Source organism: Propithecus coquereli, unplaced genomic scaffold, assembly GCF_000956105.1.
Source record: "Propithecus coquereli isolate 6110/MARCELLA unplaced genomic scaffold, Pcoq_1.0 Scaffold181, whole genome shotgun sequence".
NCBI classification, from domain to species: domain Eukaryota; kingdom Metazoa; phylum Chordata; class Mammalia; order Primates; family Indriidae; genus Propithecus; species Propithecus coquereli.
This window is the reverse complement of record NW_012142857.1, coordinates 1,892,608-1,909,424: the sequence shown is the minus strand read 5'-3', so window position 1 is coordinate 1,909,424 and position 16,817 is coordinate 1,892,608. Positions and strand designations below refer to the sequence as shown.

The 16,817-nt window shown below is 42.6% G+C and overlaps 1 protein-coding gene across 1 annotated transcript in view; it reads right to left on the bottom strand.

The window, feature by feature from the left end:
- Nucleotides 1-1,884: 1,884 nt before the first annotated feature.
- Nucleotides 1,885-16,817, bottom strand: part of SLC14A1 (solute carrier family 14 (urea transporter), member 1 (Kidd blood group)) — a 21,483-nt gene continuing 6,550 nt past the window's right edge. The window contains exons 4-9 of the mRNA XM_012642655.1: nucleotides 16,297-16,425; nucleotides 14,199-14,391; nucleotides 11,592-11,739; nucleotides 11,243-11,377; nucleotides 3,780-3,829; nucleotides 1,885-2,136 (exon numbers count right to left, since the gene is read on the bottom strand). Of these exons, the coding sequence (XP_012498109.1) occupies nucleotides 1,963-2,136; nucleotides 3,780-3,829; nucleotides 11,243-11,377; nucleotides 11,592-11,739; nucleotides 14,199-14,391; nucleotides 16,297-16,425 (829 nt within the window). The 3' untranslated portion in view covers nucleotides 1,885-1,962. The remainder of the gene's footprint in view (nucleotides 2,137-3,779; nucleotides 3,830-11,242; nucleotides 11,378-11,591; nucleotides 11,740-14,198; nucleotides 14,392-16,296; nucleotides 16,426-16,817) is intronic.

Here is a 16,817-nt window from a genome sequence, read left to right as displayed (position 1 = left end):
AATGAAATATAAGCAACACATACTTACGCACGTGATCATTCATATACATGATGGTTATAAAAGGCACATTACACAAAACTGAGCTCTGAGTATAATTTATTCATATACTTGCCTAGAAATTTGTTATACAGGCAATAGGAAACATTACAAGTGCTCAATTTTAGGATAATACTTAGTAACAAAAATAGCTCGAGAGAATTAATATCATTTAAGTCAGACAATGTACAAGGCTTTAAAACATTCCTATTTACAAATCTGCGTGAGTGCACAAGACAACGCTGCAATGAGCACCTCAGAGCTGTTCTGAAGATTGCCCTGGTCCATTTCAGAGTCCTCTGCTTCACTCAGCCACAGCCTCGATTCTTCACTGCTCATCTTTGGTTAAGCTTTTTTTGCTTCTTTTCCCCCAGGTCTTATTTCACAAATTCCCTAACAAGGAAGATTTCGGTTCAAACACCGAAAATTTAGTTTGTCCACAGGAATATCCCTATACCTACAACAGTTGCAAATTTATAATTTCAAAAGGCTTTGGTCATGGGGTTTTTAACTTGGAACAATCTTTGCTTGTTTGTTTTCCTGAGAAAAGGAAGAAGTGAATGTCTCCCTAAAATATTTTTAGGTTTACTTCCCTATTCCTGTTTATTGATTCAGCAAATGGTATATTGTATGCTGAGCACTGCAAACCCAAAGAGGAAAAAATCTTCAGGATTCCAAAACTTCACTTTTCCAACCTCCAAAATACTAAGTGGACACCTACTGAAGTAATGAGCATACCTTTCCATTGCCATCTTCAGCATGTTTGGTCACAGAACCTTTATGGAACTGATAACTTATAAATTAAAAAGAGAAAAACAGGAGAATTCCTTACCCGTATTTCTTTTGGGTGGTTCAAATACTATTGGTTGCTGTGAGAAAATATTGTGAGTGCGCAGAAAATAATAAGTTTTTTTAAGTAAGAAATTCATTGATTTCTAAAAATCGCACTCATAAGCAGTCTGACCTTAACCTTTAGTCTTTATGAGACATTCCACTCTCAAATGAATTAAAAATGTAACTTTAAAGGGCCCTTGCAGGTTGACGATGATTCTATGCATTTGTGGCATCTACAAAATCAATTTAGGAGTTAAAATAAAAATAGCTAAGCTGAGTATTTCGTAAATACAGTATGTAACCTTTCTTAGATGTCTAGGAACTGGTTAGGCCAGGAACTGCTCTTATTTTATCTCATTGAAAACAAATCCTTTTTCATAAGAAAAAATCTCTACCTAAAAAAAATCCTTTGCATCTCCAAACAAAGTGGCAAAATGACAGAGTAATTGTGACTGACAAAATCCCTTTCTGCTCCTGTCACTCTCAGTCTGAAAAAATCCCAACTGTCTCCTGGAAGAGAATGTCACATACACTAGGGACAACATGGAGACCATTCTGGGGAGGAAGTGGGCAACAACCTCAGCTATCAGCCCGCACCCCAGTGATGTTGACCCTAGCTGTAATGTGTAACTTGCATTGATTTTAAAAAGCCAGACTTGCTGATCTGAGAATTGTGGGTTGACTTTGATTGTCTGACTGTGAATTCCATAAGGCTTAGTTGGTTTATAAAGCTTAATTTTTAATACTGTGAACATCATCTAGCCAACTAAACACCAAGAATATCAATAAATATCAATAATTAGCTCTGGTCTCACTTCCTCTTTTTGTTGGAGCATTTTGACTTTACGTACATTGCAGTCTTAGCGTCAACCCCCCACTAGGGTTTAAAATTCCATGCCGGAGCACATCACCTGAATGTGGCTCCCACATGCTTGAGGATATTCCTGGAGTTGAAAAGAAAAATACAACATGAGCGTAAGAACAGGATGCCAATGGGTTAGCATGAAAGTTGTTTTTGCTGGGACCCTGGAGGTCAACTGGAGCAGTCAGTCAGAAATGACTTGTGACCATGGCTGTAGATAGGGGTTTTTCTCACAAAGGGCTTTCAACCATCCTTTTCTTGATTTGTAGGTAGAAGATGCGGTTTTCTTCAGGATAAGTGAGTTTACTGAGGGGCATCCTGTAGATGTTGGGGTTTTTTGTGGTCAGCAAGAGGAAAAGTAGTGTTGCCAAACAGAAAGGCCAAGTACCAGCTGGCAATCCAACCTGGGGAAGAAGAGACAGGACACATGCTCCTTTGAGAGCCCATCTGAAAGCTAAGCTGCACAGAGCAGCCCCCTTGTTCCCATTCAGCCCAGGGGGATGAATCACTGGGATATTGCCCTGGACCCTGCTTGTGCTCGTGGGGACTGAGTCTAAAATCTCAGGGCATTTAATAGTTGAAAATTTTCATCTAATCTTTAGGGTGGCCAGTTATATCTCTATCTTGCATGTCTTTCCCTCCTTCTCATACATTCAGACACCCTACCCTGGCTGTGCAAAGACGGCACTTGGAACATGTGGAGATGACACTTGCAAACTGCTAGTGGTCCCTGACCACTCATCACATCCACAAGGCCTTCTCTGACTAGTTCAGCCTATAGTGACCTCTCTGACCCTGACTCCTGCCCAGTCTATGTCTTGCTCACTTGCTTTGCTTTTTTCCACTGTGTCTCTCAAACAGACACTAAGTTCCTTGAGGGCAGGTCCTTCTTTGTGCTGTCCATGGCAACTCACACAATTCTGAGCATATACCATTGGTTAGCTCTGGCCCTAGGCATGGACCCTGGGGTGTGATGGAGTGTAGGAGTACCCTAACTAGTCTGCACGTGCAAATCATCTGGGGGAGTTATTTAAAAAAAAAAACACAGGTGGTCAAGCATCCTAGAAGACCTACTCTATCAGAAATGTCAGGGGACAGGGCCTAAGAATCTGTGTTTTTCAAAGTCTCCCTAGCTGAGCGTTGTGTAGCTTGCCCATTCTGGCCATGGGCAGATGCCTGTAAATCTTCTTTGTTGAAATATGAAGGCCCCCACATGCTCTGATGTACTCCCCATCCTGCATGCCTGCAATGGGACTTCGGCTTTCCACCATAAAGACATCGTGTCTCCATAAGGAACCTCCCAGACAAACTCTCTATGCTGCTTCTGAGAGGGCTAGATACTGCTTTGACCTTTTAGCAGCCATGACCACATCAACATGGACTAAGCTGTCAGAACTGGCCCTGCATCCCCTGCAATGGCAGGTGAGGAAAAGTTCAGGGAATTGAGAGATGAGTTAGGGAGACTGGGCTTCTCAGGGGAGGGGAAGGAGGTTAAGAGGCGAGAATACAAGGCTGAAAAGGAGAAAGAGTGCCAGGTAGCACTTAATAGGAAAATAATTTAGCTATTAAATATTAGTAATTCAGCCAGGACCTGGGTCTGAATAAGTCTTATTGATAACTGGGGATTTACTAAAAGACAAGAGGTATGAAAAACTATTGAACAGATTAACAACATCTGGATCGTTAGCCAATTATCTTGTTCCTCTCCTGATTTCTCAACTGTTATATAGACAGTTTAAGTAAAAGATATTCTAAAGTCAGCTTCTTATCACTCAGAGTTAGACTATGAACTTGATGATATGTTATACACCCTAAGATTTATTATTCCCTAAACCTAGCAATCTGGCATTTGTGACACGCCAGGTGATTGTAGTTTGGACTGAAGTTGACTGCGATGCTGGAAGGGAGGCCAGAGAAGGAGGGTGGTGCCGACCCCGGCTATGGATCCTGCCACTGGACACCACCCGGTGGGCTTCAGGAGGGTTTTCCACGTAATTGAAAGCTGGTCAGTTATGCTAATTATACAGTGAGATTAAAGCAAACTCACCCTAGCCATTACGTTTGCCATGCTGACTCCGAGGTAGGCGGTGAACAGGGCTACAAAAAAGAGGAAAGAAGAATGCTTGGTAGATGCACTTTTAATCACAGGAAAGAATGCCTTCCAACATAACCCCCCAGGAACGGATGCTTCCACATCTTACTGGGTAGCCTAGCACCTTGGTTACATGCATGAGCCTAGAGCTGGCAGCTCTGAGTTCAAATCCTGGCTCTACAACCTGCTCTGTGGACTCTGTTCTAAGCTTCCATTTCCTCCCCTGTACAATGGAAGTGATAAAAATCTCTCTCTCTCATGAGGTTGGTGTGAGCATGAGAGGAAGTAATGTTTGTGTTTAGCACACAGTAATGGCTCAATAATGGTAGATTTTTTTGTGGTTACTATTTTGTTGTTACTGCTAATATTTAAGGGAAGGCCATCCATGGCAAATACTTTTCCCTCTTGTTTTATCCAAGCATAATTGAATTAAAATGAAACTTATGAATATTTCTTGAGCTAGTATAGTTTCTATGCAATCTGACTGCTTCTAGAATTCTCATACCGATGGTTAGAATTCACAGCTACAAAGGATCATGGTATGGTGCTCACTTCGGCAGCACATTATACTAAAAAAACCCAAAAACCTATGGTATATGAAGCTAGGAAGGTGACAACTTAGAGAACAGCAGAAACTGAACATAAACTTGAGATTCCTCCCCAAAATAACATTTTTCCAAATACTATTAATGTCAATGAATAAACATCTTATGGTTTTATTTATACTGAGTGAGCAAAAAAAAAAAAAAAACCACTTTCAATGTAAAACAACAAAAACAAAGATCTCAACTAGTTAATCATCAATTCCTCAGTTTTGGTTGAAGAGGGGGCCTAAGGAGGCTCAGGGAAGCCCTTAGGTGGCACAAGGACAGCCTGAAAAATGCCCTTCAGACATTGGCCACACAGCCACTTAGGCCACCAGAGCTCACTGTTACACACTCACCGTCTAGTCTTCATGTTTGGCGAGAAATCACATCAGCTATCTTCCCACCAGGAAAAGGTGGGATGGACTCTGTGAGCCTTGTTTACTTAACTATACAGACTTCTGTCCTTTTATCAATATTTTTTCTTTTCATCTTGGTGTTACTTACTCAACAGCATAATGAATTATTTCCTAGCTGAATTGTCTCATGCTAGTGGGAAGGGCTGGTCTTTGAAAACAGTACTGATTTCATATCCCAGCTCTGTCATCTTATTTGCTGTAAAACAAATCACTCAATTTCTCAGGATCTAGTTTCATTATTTGTAAAAAGGCAACTTGAAGATCTGGTTTACAGGGAGGTGATGAATCTCAAGTGAGATCATGTATTTCTACAAACAGCAGCTGTAAACTCATCCCTTTCACCTTGGGATTGAGATATTGTTCTGAACAGAAGGGTGCTCATGGCTTGGGCTAGAAAAGTTTCTCTAGTTGATTGAATCAATTTCATTCATTTTAAGAATTTAATTAATTCATTCAACAACTATTGACTGCTAAGCACCAGGGACACTCCATCCCTGCTCTCTTGAGGACCAGCTCTGCCAGAACACCTCTCCTGAGCACAGGAGATCTTGTTATCATTGCTCCTTTTAAAATACCTGTTCCACTTCTGCATGGCTAAGGAACTAATTAACAGAGCAAACAGAAAACTTACAGAACGGGAGGAAATATTCACAAGTTGTACCTCCAATAAAGGACTAATAATGAGAGTCTACAAAGAACTCAAGCGAATCAGCAAGGAAAAAATTAAACAGCCCCATTAAAAAGTGAGCAAAAGACATGAACAGAAGCTTCTCAAAAGAAGATAGACAAATGTCTAATAAACATATGCAAAAATTCTCAATGTCACTAATCATCAGGGAAATGCAAATCAAAACCACAATGGGATATCACCTTACCCCAATTAGAATGGCTTTTATTAAAAAGTCCAAAAACAATAGATGCTGGCATGGTTGCAGAGAGAAAGGGATGCTTATACACTGTTGGTGGATCTGCAAATTGGTACAACCTCTATGGAAAACAGTATGGAGATTCCTCAAGGAACTTAAAAATCGACCTACTGTTTGATCCAGAAATACCACTACTGGGTATTTATCCAAAGGAAAAGAAGTCATTTTATCAAAAAGACACCTGCCCTTGAATGTTTATTGCAGCACAATTCATAATTGCAAAGATGTGGAATCAACCCAAGTGCCCATCAATTCACGAATGGGTTAACAAAATGTGGTATATGTATATCACGGGTTACTACTCAGCCATGAAGAAGGATGATTTAATGCCTTTTGCAAAAATCTGGAAGGAACTGGAGACCATTATCCTAAGTGAAGTATCTAAAGAATGGAAAAACAAACACCACATGTACTTGCTATTAAATTGGACATAACTGATGAGCACACATGTGCACAGAGGGAAGTAAATCTTAATGGAAATCAAGCGGGGTAGGGTGGGGAGGGAAAAACCTACCTAATAGGTACAATGAGCACTATTTGAGTGATGGGCACATTTATAACTATGACTCAAGCATTATAAAAGCGATCCATGTAGCCCAAAACATTTGTACCCCCGTAATACTTTGAAATAAAAGAAAAACACCTGTTACATTTCTAAGGCTCACTTTTGGCACTTTCATGTCTCATACTGTTTCGTTGTTTTGAAGTGATCTCCTATTCTAAGTTGCTTTTCTCTCCGCAATAAAAGTGTCAGACTAGTTAACGGTCGGTACCCATCAATTCATACTTGCTGAGTAGGGCTGGGAAAGCCTTACATTAGAGAGGAAATTCTGCACCATGGGCAGTTCGTAGGCAATGACTCTGACAGCGTTTTTGGTAGCTGAGGGAAAGAAAAGGCCCTTGAGTACTGAAGGGGAGGCTGGATTTCAGCTTTTCACGGACAATGTTCCTTCCAACCAACTGCCACATGTGAGGTCTCCTCTGATAACCCAACCATTCAAAAGAGATACATAATGTGTTTACAGCTTCTACTGATACAACCATGACACTGAGAAATTCTCTGGCCATGTAATTTCTGGTTTAGAGGCTGGGAAGGCAGCACTGCCAGGTTCTATCAGAGTTTTCTAAGTCCACTTCCTGATAAAAACTTTTGGACCTAATAAAATAATAGCTCTGTAATAAATGCCTGTTATTTATTTACCTCGGCTGTCAAGGTTGGGCTTTTGTTTGGCAGTTTCAGGGTGAGGTGGACAAGCTGAAACTTGCTGTGGCATTTTACATGTGACATTTGCTTTCTGAAGGGGCTGGAGGTCTGTCCCAAACATTCATGTTGCAGAGATTAAAAACTCTGACAGCAACCACTGGGGACCAGGTGGGCACTGTCACACACTTGGTAGCAGTGGAAACTGGTATGGCCCTTTTGGGGATGAATTTGGCATCCACGGAAATTAAAATTGGCATTTCCTTTGACTTATCAATTTGGATTCTGGAAATATATCTTACAGAAATACTTGTACAAAGTACACAAGGATATTTGTACCAAAAATGTTTCTTGCAGCACTGTTGGTAATGGCTCTGAACTAGAAACCATCTGAACTTCTCCCAGCGAGAGGGCATTTGTCATATGAAGTACCTACACATTGGCCATCTCCGCTGCCTTGAGCAAGAGGTTCTACACCCTGTGATGTAGCACTTCCTCCGCCTCCCCTGACTCCTCAAACGCACCAGGAGAGATGCCAGCTCAGCCCTGGGCTTCCACTCCCCACTCAGAGATGCACCACCCAGACAGGTGATATCCTCAGTAAACATAAGCTTCAGGGACATCTGAAGAGAGCAAATACCATAAAAGAAGGGCAACAGACTGAACAACCTACAGTTGATAGAGCTTAATTAATGAATCGGAGGTGAAGAACTCAATAGATGGTGTGAACAGCACAATGGCTAGAGCCAAAGAATGATCAACTTAGGGCCTCATGAAGGGAGAAAGAGATGGACAATATTAAGAAAAAGTCAAGAGTTATGAAAAAAATCAACATAAAAGTATTGCATTCAAATACTAGAAGTCCCAGAAGGAGAGGGAAAAATAATTGGAAAGAAAAGATTTGAGAAATGAAACACTGCTAATATCTCAGCTTTAAGGAAGATATGAGCACTCACATTGTGAGGAATTGAGTGCCTAGTAGCACTGAAAAGGAAAAAAACCCACATCTAGGCAGACAATAGTGAAAAAAATTGTCTCATATGCACATAGAAAATTCTAAGAGTCCAGAGAGAAAAACAAAATCACTCCTAACAAGAATCAGATTCTTCTCAGACATCTTAATAGTAATTTGGGGTTTAAGAAGACATTGGAATAGTGTTTGAAGACAATTTTCAAAGCATTGAGAGAAAAAAGTTAAATCTAGAGTTTTGCAGCCAGCTAAACTAAAATTTAAATAAGAATGAGGTAAAGATGTTCTCCGGCATTCAGGGTCTTTGAAGGTTTATCTCGGAAAACCTTCTTGGAAACCCTCTCTGAAGAAGGAATCCAGCAAGAAGACACAGAGACACAGGTTAATATGAGCTATGGGGGGTAAGAGTGATTAAGCAAGCTATTTAATAGTAAACCTTATGGTTGCCTAAATAAACAAGTACCAAAAAATAAAGGCATTTACTTACAACAAATCCAAAATAAAAATTGTGCACAGTATCAACGGTGTCAGTAGTTGTTAGGGGGCAGGTCCTCCCAGAGGAAGACAAGCAGGCTAAGCTATCAGTCATACTTGGGGAGATATAGGTATTGATAAACTTAAGAAGTCAAGAGGGGTAAATAAACAAGCTCGAGTCTTAATAAGTTACGCAAAGCCACTAGAGAAAGTTACTTTCAGACCCTTAAGTAGTGCTTGCCAAGTGCTAGACACTGCTTATGTTTTATGTGCTTTATGCACACATTGGCTCATTGAATCCTCCGAACAATTCTATGTGGTAAATGCTGTAACCCCCATTTTTTAAGATGGGGAAACTGAGGCACAGAGGAGTTAAGCCATTTGCTTAGGTTCATAAAGCTATTAAGTAGCAGAGCTGGGATATATAAATCCAGGCAGCCTGGCACCAGGGTCTGAGCTCTTAACTAGTTCAGTACACTGCTTTGACCATTATGCTATGCTGCTAGAGAAATCAGATCTATCCAAAGGAGGGTAGTGGGGTAGGCAGAATAATGGCCTCCCAAAGATGTCCATGTCTTCATCCCAGCACCTGTGGGTTGTTACACACGGCCAAAGGAACTTTGCAGCTGCGACTAAGTTAAAAACCTTGAGGTGGAGATCATCCCGCACTATCTGAATGGACCCAATGTAATCACAAGAGTCCTTAAAAAAGGTAGGCAAAAAAGTTCTACCTGGGGGTAGGATGGAGTATTTTCACTTTCTGCTTTACGCTTTTCTATACCGATTGAATTTTTGTTTTGTTTCATATAATAAACCTGTACTGCTTCTATAACTAAGAAAATAGTAAAGAAATAAGAAAATACTATAACTAAGAAAATAACAAGGATATTCCCTCTTTAGGGAAACACATCTGCAAACATGTTTGGCTTCATCCCTCTCCACGGTCTGTCAAAACCTCACCAACACCTCCTGTGCCCAAAATGGTTTCTGTTTGATCCTAAGGGATGTACTCAGGCTGTCCCTGTGCTGGCCTGTACATACCATCCTTTCCACCAAATGGAATCCCTCCTCTCATTTTTTAGGATTTATGGAAAAGCCAGGAGGCTCTCGATGATTTTGAATTGTAGTGTTCCCCCAGAGTCCTGTACTGTAGATTTCTCTTTGTTCAGCTACCAAGATGGCATGATCTCCCGTGGGCTCCCTCCCTCACCTGGCTTCTCCTCTCCACTGTGGCACTCTGTCCGCAGGAACCGCAGGGGACCTAAGGCTTCTACACCCCTCACTCCTCCTAGCGCTGTCTGGGCTGTATCCCGAGTGCTTGGTACATATTTGCCGTTACTGCCTATGGAAAAAATAAGGCCATGCACCCCAAACAAAGGTTTCAAACCCCAAACCCATCTCAGAATAAAGCTGGCAGGTTGTGGAATAAAAGATTCTAATCCAGCTGTGCTCAGGTGGTTACAGAATCTGTCCTTAACCCTGTCCTTTGCCCTAAGCCTGTGAACAAATAAGGAGAATGAGCACGAAGTTTCGACAGAACTATCAGGTGAAAGAGCTGAGTAACTGTGAAAAGATTGACAAAATGACATCGAAATGGCAACACCAGAGCAACCTGAGTTTTGCCAACCTCGCTAGAGCATCAAGTCAAAATTGAACGAGGTCTTAGAAACCCTTGGTCCCATCCCCTTTCCTGCCAATGTAGGAATCCGTTCCAAATCCTGCCTGGCGGTGACCCACCATTTTAATAACTGCTCAGATATTTCGGCTTGATTAATCTGGTGATAAATGGACTCTAGACATATATTCCCACCAGATTAGAAACAGTTTTTCCGCATTCCACTAACCTTTTCACACTTTTGTCCCCAAGAGATTGTCATTCCCTCCACTCCAGAATACTATCTTAAATGCTTTGACTTGTATTGAATTAGGAATGCCAGAGGCTATGGGCCAATAAGCTTCCCTTTGTAACCAGCTTGGGCAATCCACTAGCTTTTCAGATCCAAATTACATGAGGTCTGTTTTAGCCTAAGGGCCTGAGTGTACAGGGAAGCAGAGGAGTGTAGTGGGAGTCACTCTGGGGGCTATTGGAAAAAGTGGATTCCAGGTTTGGATTTGTCCCTAACTGACCAGATGGCCGTCAGCACGTCCCTTGACTTCTCTGGCCTCAGTACACACAGTGAAATGAAAAGGGTGGAGTGGAGGTCTCCAGAATGCCTTCTAGCTCTGAGAGGCTGAGTCTGGCTTGAATACTGGGGATCAGAAAGGATTAACGCAGCGCTTCTCGAAATGTGTCCCCAGAAGAGCAGCATCAGCCTGGGAACTTACTAGAAATGCAAATTCTTCCCCCTACCCTAACACTGAATCAGAAACTGATAATGGGGCCCAGCAATTTGTGATTTAACAAGCTTTTCAGGTGATTCTGATACATGTTCAAGTTTTAGAACAGCTGGATTAATGTGATTCCAAGGGCCACATGTGACTCTGCATGTGACAAGGTTCTGTATTTAGCCTGAGTTATTTCCTTTGAGGTTTTGGAGTTAAACAGTTAGTATAAAGAGCACAGGACAAGCCAAGTTTTTATCCCCCAAAACATACATATTTTAGAATGGTTAATATGACACAGCAGGCTCCTGTCTTCACAGCGAGGTAGGCTGAGGTGGCTTTAATACTCCTAGAGAGAGGATGTCACTGTCCTGTTCACACACTTACATAGGTAGCAAGTGGGCCCAAACTGGAATCCCTGCCCTAATTTCTCACTCAGTCCTTTGTTACTGCTTGTTTTTGATTTTATCCCATAGTCATGAGCAACCCTACCCCGAGATGCAAGATGCGTGGGATACTCACCGCAGGCGAGAGCCAGGAGGTGGGTCTGCCAGGTGAGGGCCACAAACATTCCTCCAATTGCAATGCAGGACAGAGAGCTGTTGAAACCCCAGAGTCCTAAGTAGATATCTTCAAATGGAGCCGAGAGACTGAGTCCTATTAAGCAAGACAGGAGGGGGCAGAACTTGAGACTAAAGCAGGATGCTCTGGAAGGAGTCTGGTGGGGTTGGAGGGCAGGGGGAAGCATGCGGAGAGCTCCCATTGGTCCCTAGGAAGCAGAGACCTCAAGACACTTCTGGAGTACAGATGCCCAAGACAGTGCATGGGACGGAGGAGGTGCTCAGTACTGGGTAAGGGATCTTATGCTTACCTGCCACTGTGCCCAGCAATGACCCGATTGCAGCGTGCAGGGACATGAGTGGGGAGGAGAGTAGGATGGCACACAGGAAAATGCCCCCTGTCCACGGATTGTCACAGCCATATATCTGACTAACCCCCACTGGCACAGATTTCAATAACTGCAAAGGAAATTTAAAAAATGAGGCCACTAAAACAACTCTACAGGAACCTAAAGGACACCCACAAACTTGTACAATGTAATTTTAGATTTAACATGCCTCATCTTCCAAGATCAGTGTTACTACTTTAAAAAATTCTGTCTCTTTGATTACAGAAAAATCCCAGTCATTCTTCATCCTTATCCCCAGAGATACATCAGCCCTTCCTTGGCGCATGGTAAACACGCCTTCTTGAAACTCTCCCTCTGCTCACTGGCTCTCCTGCTTGCACTGACACTCGGTCTTGGTCACTGCTAAGCTCCCAGTTTGCTCTCACTGCTCCTGGCTGTGGGGAGCTGCCACGCCTCCCGCTGAGGATGGCTGGGAGCACAGCTGACACTTCTTTTGCTTTCAACTGTCCATCGGTGCTGAGGGCAATCCATCAGTGCATCCCCATGTTCAATAGAAATATTATTACTATTAATGCTGTGCAATTTTGTTGCTTACACTAAGACTGGAGACCTGAAGCTGGGTTATCTTAGTTACGATGTGGAAGCAATTATTGGCAAGTTCATGAATCAAGGCCATATTTACCCTTCTGTTGTTAGGTGGAATGTGTAGTAAGCCAAAACATCTTTTGCTTATTCCATTTCCTAATAACTGTCAATCAGGCCTCAAAACAAAAAAATACACGCAAATGTCACAATTCTATTCTCTGGCTGAAGACTGAATTTACCTAATGTGCTCACAGGATGGCAGTTTTCAGGAAGGTACAGGGTTTGACTTAAGCTAACAAATGATCATTCTTTATAACAAAACTTTTGGTAGGGCCAGCATAGGCATAATTACCCAGGACATTTTCTTCTTGACCAAGACTGTTTACTGAAAGATGTCTTGTCCAGCACCCCTGTCTTGCCCAGTTCTCCATTTCTAGGTCACGTGTTACCTCCCAGCAAGGACCTTCTGGAGGCAGTGACTCTGACAGAGGGAGCCCCAGCCTTGGCACGAGGAGAAGGGTCCTCTGCGTTCTTGTGTTAGGCTGAGTCTACCGTTGGCTTCCATTTGTTGGCTTGGTCCTTGCTCAGTGCAGTGGACCACAGCATGACTTCGACTCTGCCTGAAGATGGGCTCTAAATTCCTCCAGCCCATGCTGGGCCTTCATGTCTACACAAGGTCATCTCCTGTTTCTTCTATTAATTGACCAGGGAGCTTGGCGAAGACGGCTTTTATGTCAGAACTTGACAGCAGAACTATCCCTCCAGTAGCCATGGGATGGGGGGTTGGGTGAGATGGCTGATAAATGTGCTGGTGACAGGCTGGTGGTTCAGGGTGAGAAGGACAAGACCTCACTGCCCAGATCAGCACCATCCAGTGGAACTTTCTGAGATGATGGAGTAGTCTATATCCTGTGCTGTACAATATAGTAGGTAATTGCCACGTGTGGCTATTGAGCATCTGAAGTGTGGCTAGTGAGGTTCAGGAACTGAATTTTTAACTCATTTACATCTAAATTTAAATCGCCATCCAGGGCTAATGGCTCCTGTGTTGGACAGTGCAGTTCTAGATAGTTTCATGCTTTGTTGTAATATTGTTTGTCATGGGTAGTTCTAATAAAACTTTGATTTTTCCTTCTGAGTTATTTCCAAATGCTCCCAATCATTTTCTGGGCAAGAAGTTAAAGAAAAGGCTACTTGAGTTCCTCATATGTTTTGACCACTCAGCAGAGAAGGTGTTTCATAATCTGATAGCAGGAGAGCCAGTATTTTGCCCATTAAAAAGCTAAGGTTTCTTTTGGTTTTCTTCTAATTTCAAGTGTTCTCTTGTTCTTAATAATAAAGAAACTGTAAACAGATTTATTAAATAGTACCAACAGGAAGAGCTGGAATTTGATTTGGATTAACCAGGTTTTTAAAACTACGTGTGATCTCTCTGTGCCCATCTGTGAAGAGCTACATAGTATGCAACCTGTGATACAACGGTTCTCAAACTCTGGTCTGCACCACAATTTGGGGAGTTTGTTCATACAAGTCCCAACCCCCAGAGATTATGATTTAGAGGTCTGAGATGAAGCCTGCTTTGGTATTTAAAAAACTCCCCAAGTGATTCTGATGCCTACCAAGGCTTGAGAGCCCTAGATTATTGTACATATTCTATGAGATCAACCATAAGAAAAAGCAGGTTAGAGAGGCTCCGTAATGAGCTCTGAGAGTGAGCATCAGTTCTTTGGAGCTAGCACTGTAGATAATTAGAAAAAAAGGAGGGGGGGAAATTAGCTTTGACCAAATAGTCATTTAAAAAAAAAAATCCCATAGATCCAAAAACTCTGAAGTAGAACAAATGCTTTAGATGGCAGGATCAAGGCAGAAAGGCCACCCTACAGCCGAACATCTAGGGGACTCTGATACCCATGGACAATTAACCAGGGGCCACTGGGTACCTTCCAGAGGTGGGGGGAAATGTGAGATGATAATGTATCTTACCTCCAGGGCACTGAGGTCAGGCCAGGAGATATTTGGAACTGAGGTTATAGGTGTGAACAGTTTGCCCGGAAAGAATGGATTGTAATGTCCCGTGGCCGAGAGGTACATGGACAATGCCATGTTGAAAGGGAGGGTGAAGACAGGGAGGTCCCATTTGCACAGCACAGAGTTCAACGCGCTTGAGAAAACTGGACTAAAAAAGAACAGAGAAGAAGAATGAGCATGTGACAAGCCAGGTTGACAAACCACATCTCTGTACTATGGAGGGGCTTTGTTTCATCTGTCCCTAAAGTGTTGTGTTGGCAAACTTCCCACAGAAGGAAAATCCTGGGATAAATCCTACTGTCAAGACAATAATTCTTACATAAAGTAAAAAATCAACTCTTAGCTTATTTGGCTTTTGAAAAATTATACTCTGGAGTTGCTCAGATTGCCTTATGCACCAAGGTTTTCAAAATATTTCTGAAGCACTTAAGATCTACAAAATAAAATATCTATATTGTTAAGGCCCCCTGGGTAACTCCACTTGATCAAATGCCTTTTCCTCCCCACCAGAGGCAACCACCCTGAATTTGGCATACATCATTTCTGCATGTCTTTAGTATATCTAATAATATTTTTGGAAAAGAGAAACTGTTCAAGGAAGGAGGCAGGTGGTGTGGGCTGGAGGAAAAAGATCTTACAGTTGGGGACAGAGTTTGCATACTTGAGCTGTTGATAACTGTGTGACCTTAGGCAAGACACTTCTCCCCAGTTTCCCTGTCTGTAAACTGGGGGGTTGGATTACAAGGTCCCCAGGCCCCTGTGTGGCTCTCACTTACTGACCCAATCAAGGACCCCATCACTTTAAGATCAGATCTCCAGATTTCCTGGACCAGGGGAGGGGGTGAGCGAGCACCCACAGGCGAGGTCTCCTGCCCTTGAACATATCCTTCACAGCAGCTCCCAAGTCACCTCCTGGGGAAGCTGGCTTTACAGGTAGGTCCTGCTCCACACAGGTACCTGTGGGTGCAGTGAGGGTGGGTGGCCCTTCTGCAGATGCTTCTCATTTGTGTGCATGCTAATATTTTATATTCTAAGTACAAATTAGAACAAAGGAAATGTTTGCTTCCAGAAAAAGGATTTAAGGCAATGCCAGCAGAGAAACTATTTTGTAGGATTTTTGAATTCAGTAGAAAAAAATTTTTGAAGGGGATGGGGGTGTCCCTGGACCAGCTGTATCAGCATCACCTGGGAACTCATTAGAAATGCAAATTCCCAGGCCCCACCCCAGGTGGATGGTATCAGAAAACCTGGGTTGTGGTAGCAAACTTCTGTGGTTTAACAAGCCCTCCAGGTGATCCCAATAGTGTTCAAATGTGCAAACCACTGATGGAGAAAGTGGGGCTCAACTTTGGCTATAATTTTTTTTTTTCTTTTAGAGTCAGGGTCTTGCTCTGTCACCCAGGCTGGAGTGCAGTGTTGAGATCATAGCTCACTGCAGCCTCAAACTTCTGGCCTCAAGTGATGCTCCTGCCTTGGCTTCCCAAAGTGCTGGGATTACAGGTGTGAGCCATGGCACTCAGCCTTTGGCTGTACTTTAGAATCACCTGGGGAGCTTTGAAAACTCCTAATACCCAGACAACACTGCAGTCCAATTACATCAGAATCTTGGAAGGGGGCTGAGAGGTGTGTGGGGCCATGTGCATCAGTGTGTTGACACCCCCCAGGAGGCATCAGTGTGCAGCCAGTGTTGGGAACCTCTGGTTGCGGGGAAGGTATTGGAGGGGCTGCAGGGGCTCAGACATAATGCCTGGTTGTAAGGAAACACACATCTTTTTGAATGGTTGTTTCTGTTTCCAGTACACATAAAAATTGTGTTATTATTTAAAAAATTGTGGTAAAATACACATAACATAAAATGTACCCATTTTTAAGTGTGCAGTTCAATGGCATTAAGGACATTCACATTGTTGCACAACTGTCACCGCCATCCATTCACAGAACATTTTTCGTCTTGCAACACTGAAACTTTGCACCCATGACACAATAATTCCCATTCCCTCCTCCTCCCATAATTTATTTTAAAAAGGCATTTTGAAACCCAGGTACAACTTACCAAGTCATGGACATAGCAGATACGGGGAGTAACAGCCACCAGAAATAGTTTCCCTTCTCCGAAAAGATAGCTATGAGTAGTCCCAGCAGGGTGGCATTGTAGCCCTGGAGCCCAGCTGCAATGGCTGCCCTGCAGGGCGAGAGGCATGGCACGGACATTTCTCAAGTGTATTGGGTTGGACTTGCCATAAATAACACTGGTAATTATGTTCACATTAGAAAATAAGATTGTGTTTGGAAATGTATTTCAAAGTCTATGTAAGCATCATAGAAATACTAATAAAAACACGAAGAAGTGAAAGATACGTAGATAAAAGTACGAATGTGCATATAAGCAACTCCCTCCACAGGGGTCACAGCCAAGACAGTCTGAGGGGGGACAGGGGGATCAGTAAGGCAACCTGCTCTGCAACCTTCTAGCTGTTCCTTTGCAAAATTAATATTATTTCTTTTAAATCATTTAGGGCCTCTGACTTGAATAGAGCTTTTAGCACATGACATTGGTTTCCTAAGTTTGATTTC